General features: G+C 44.9%; 1 protein-coding gene across 1 annotated transcript; it reads left to right on the forward strand.

Moving 5' to 3' along the window:
- The first annotated feature begins 1,595 nt into the window (after positions 1 to 1,595).
- LOC113926884 (histone H4) lies at positions 1,596 to 2,360 on the forward strand. The gene has a single exon (XM_035728451.1). It carries the CDS (start codon positions 1,597 to 1,599, stop codon positions 1,906 to 1,908), a length of 312 nt encoding a protein of 103 aa, XP_035584344.1. The 5' UTR covers position 1,596; the 3' UTR covers positions 1,909 to 2,360.
- Positions 2,361 to 2,718: the final 358 nt, after the last annotated feature.

Below are 2,718 nucleotides of genomic sequence, written 5' to 3' on the forward strand. Positions count from 1 at the left end.
AAGTTACAGTATTTTGAAGGGGAGCAGAATATATCATCTCAAAATATGCCTCTTGGAGTATGTATGATAAACTTACATGCACAACAGTTATTGCTGAATGTGGTAAGAATTTTGTGGAAAATGTAGAAATATTAATCAAATACCACAACATCTACATCCTCTCTGACAAAGCATTTCAATTCTAGGTTATCCTCAAGAAATAAATTATGTACAGATCTCCTTTAAAATAGAAAAAATAGAAAGCACATTATGCTAAATACTAGAGATTTTACTTAAAATGTATCATAGAAAATGCTTGTGATGGAGTATTACACATAAATAATCCCTCTTTTCACTTTCCCTAATGTAAATTTTCCAAAGATTCAACTGAAAATAGATTTCCTTTGGCAAAGGAAATTGATTAAACTATAGAACAAATTAGAATTTTTAGTAATGGTTCTTTCAGAGAGCAGGAATATGCTGTCCTTTTGGAGGCCCTTCTAGCCTCCAAATTGACATGAGACAGATTAACAGGAAAATATCAAGTTGATATAAGACAGATTAATAGGAAAATATAAACTATAATAGTATACCTACAGGGAATTGATACAGACATGAAATTTCAAAGACAGTCAAGTAAAATGAAGTATATATGTCTTTCTGAACTAAGGAGAAGGGGATGGGAGTCTGGAACTTCAAAGGGGAGGAATGTAATTCACCGGAAGAGTAAATGCCTGGCAAATAAAATGTTTGCTGGGCCACTCAGAAACAATGAAACATAAAGGGCTTTGATCAAACAGGCCTTGCTCCTCCCCATGGTCTATACCTATACCCAGCTCATAGTCTAAAACAGTTCTTTACTGTGATAACTCTCTTCCTGGAGCAGGTCCTCTATCTAATTTCCTTTTAGGCAGTTGTGGAGGAGGTAAAAAGCTTTTCCGAAATTTCCTGGATTTTAATAACCTTCATGTCAAAGGGAGCCATCGCAGGGTGGCCTGCCCTTGGCCTCTACCGTTCCAAGTATGTACATCAATCAATAGGGAAAAGAATTATTTTAAACATGTGGCTTATTAAGGAATTGCCAGGGAATTTGTTAAAGTGTGCTACAGAGAATTCTTAAGAAGGAATAACAAATAGATATTAAAAACAACTTTTTTTTGTCTTTAGAAAAGGGAAATTAAAATGTAATCAGTGTAAAGAAGTTCCAAAACGTCATACATGGCACTGTAAATTTTCTTTGAAAAAATATGTGCACCTATCTGTTCACCAAAGTCCCAAACTAGCCAGTAGGACTAAGTGTTCTCTGTGTGGTGGGATAAAAGGTTGTTATTTTATTACTTCCCTTTTCTGTATTTCTCACATTTCGCGCTTGGCGTTCGCATTGGAAAGCAATTTTTAAAGTTTTCAAACAGTAACAAAATGGTTACGAGGTACAAACAAAACACCGAACAGGAAACCCAGGACTTTTTTTTTTTTTTTTTTGTCTCGTCACACTTCCCTCTCCCCACGGGGTGGCACTTCCCGTCTGTCTGAGGTTCTCAGTTCGGTCCGCAGCAGCGGTATAAAGCCTGCAGCACGGGGCAGGGGACGCGACGCTGTGCGCTTTTCACTCTCGGCATGTCTGGCCGCGGCAAGGGCGGGAAGGGCCTGGGCAAGGGCGGCGCCAAGCGCCACCGCAAGGTGCTGCGCGACAACATCCAGGGCATCACCAAGCCCGCCATCCGGCGGCTGGCCCGGCGCGGCGGCGTCAAGCGCATCTCCGGCCTCATCTACGAGGAGACCCGCGGGGTGCTCAAGGTGTTCCTGGAGAACGTGATCCGGGACGCCGTCACCTACACGGAGCACGCCAAGCGCAAGACGGTCACGGCCATGGACGTGGTCTACGCGCTCAAGCGCCAGGGCCGCACCCTCTACGGCTTCGGGGGCTGAGCCCCCGGCTTCCCAGCTCGTTTCCTACTGAGAACTAAAGGCCCTTTTCAGGGCCCCCACTCTTTCATCCGAGGAGCCCTGACGCTGGTTTCCCTTTAACTTGTGTTAGATTGCGGCCTTGAAAGATACACCCATTCCCTTAGAAGAAAGTTTCTCTGTACAACTAGAGAAGAGACGGGTCCTGTAGTTTTCCATGTTTTCACGCGGGGGTTTGGAGAGTTGTATTAAGTTAATGACACTGGTACTGTATCAGACGGTGGAACGTTAATTGGCGTGCCAGTTGGAAGGAAACGGGTTTAGGACTTGAGCAGAACGGCTTTCTCGGTATGGACGGAATGCAGGTTTTGGGGTTGAAAACAAGAACAGCAGGTCCCTCCGCGCTGAATTCGTGAGAAGGCGCGTTTCCGTGGACACAAGGCCTTACAATTTAGTCCTCTCCATTCTGGTGCCAGGTGTCCTCTGCTCAAGAAACATAAATGAGTGGGGCGCCTGGGTGGCTCAGTTGGTTAAGCGACTGCCTTCGGCTCAGGTCATGATCCCGGGGTCCTGGGATCGAGTCCCACATCGGGCTGCCAGCTCAGTGGGGAGCCTGCTTCTCCCTCTGACTCTCTCCCCTCTCATGCTGTTTCTCTCTTGCTCGCTCTCTAATAAATAAATAAAATCTTTAAAAAAAAAAAAAAAGAAACATAAATGAGTGTTAAGTAGACAATTGGAGAGCAACAGTGTGACAGTTGCTGAGAGACGAAGCATGTGATGCGCTCTGGACGCCGGTCCTGGCGTTCCCTGGGAGTGGAGACTGGAAGCCCCTGG

This window comes from Zalophus californianus, chromosome 7 (genome assembly GCF_009762305.2).
Source record: "Zalophus californianus isolate mZalCal1 chromosome 7, mZalCal1.pri.v2, whole genome shotgun sequence".
NCBI lineage: Eukaryota > Metazoa > Chordata > Mammalia > Carnivora > Otariidae > Zalophus > Zalophus californianus.

Coding starts and splice junctions, on each gene's coding strand:
- LOC113926884 (XM_035728451.1), top strand. CDS start 1,597: ATGTCTGGCCGCGGCAAGGGCGGGAAGGGCCTGGGCAAGGGCGGCGCC.